Here is a 425-nt window from a genome sequence, read left to right as displayed (position 1 = left end):
CTGAACATCGTGGGCATGGTGGGCTCCATCGACAACGACTTCTGCGGCACCGACATGACCATCGGCACCGACTCAGCGCTTCACCGCATCATGGAGATCGTGGATGCCATCACCACCACAGCCCAGAGGTGACGGGGACCCCCCACCCCATGTCCCCTCACACCGAGGGGGGCAGGGGGGAACAACCCAAGTGTCCGGGACCCACTCAGGGTTTGTCGTGAGGTGAAACTCCTGTCTCCCGCAGCCACCAGCGGACCTTCGTGCTGGAAGTGATGGGTCGCCACTGCGGGTACGCCACCGCCACCCGGATCCACCTCCCGGTACAGAAATTGTGGGAAAAAAATCCTAAACAGCCTCTTTTTTGCTTTTTTTTTTTTTTTTTTTTTTTACTCCCCCCAGCTCCCTGGGCCCCACCCCCCCCCTGG

General features: G+C 59.5%; 1 protein-coding gene across 1 annotated transcript in view; it reads left to right on the top strand.

Annotated features, from left to right (window-relative positions):
- Positions 1-425, top strand: part of LOC104128923 (ATP-dependent 6-phosphofructokinase, muscle type-like) — a 7675-nt gene that overhangs the window by 2392 nt on the left and 4858 nt on the right. Inside the window, exons 2-4 of the mRNA XM_009641780.1 lie at positions 2-128; positions 245-308; positions 415-425. The exon at positions 415-425 is cut by the window's right edge and continues 76 nt beyond it. Coding sequence (XP_009640075.1) covers positions 2-128; positions 245-308; positions 415-425 — 202 coding nt within the window. The remainder of the gene's footprint in view (position 1; positions 129-244; positions 309-414) is intronic.

Source organism: Egretta garzetta, unplaced genomic scaffold (assembly GCF_000687185.1).
Source record: "Egretta garzetta isolate BGI_Z169 unplaced genomic scaffold, ASM68718v1 scaffold157, whole genome shotgun sequence".
Classification (NCBI taxonomy): Eukaryota; Metazoa; Chordata; class Aves; order Pelecaniformes; family Ardeidae; genus Egretta; species Egretta garzetta.
The sequence above is the reverse complement of the archived record's forward strand: the minus strand, read 5'-3'. Positions and strand labels throughout refer to the sequence as shown.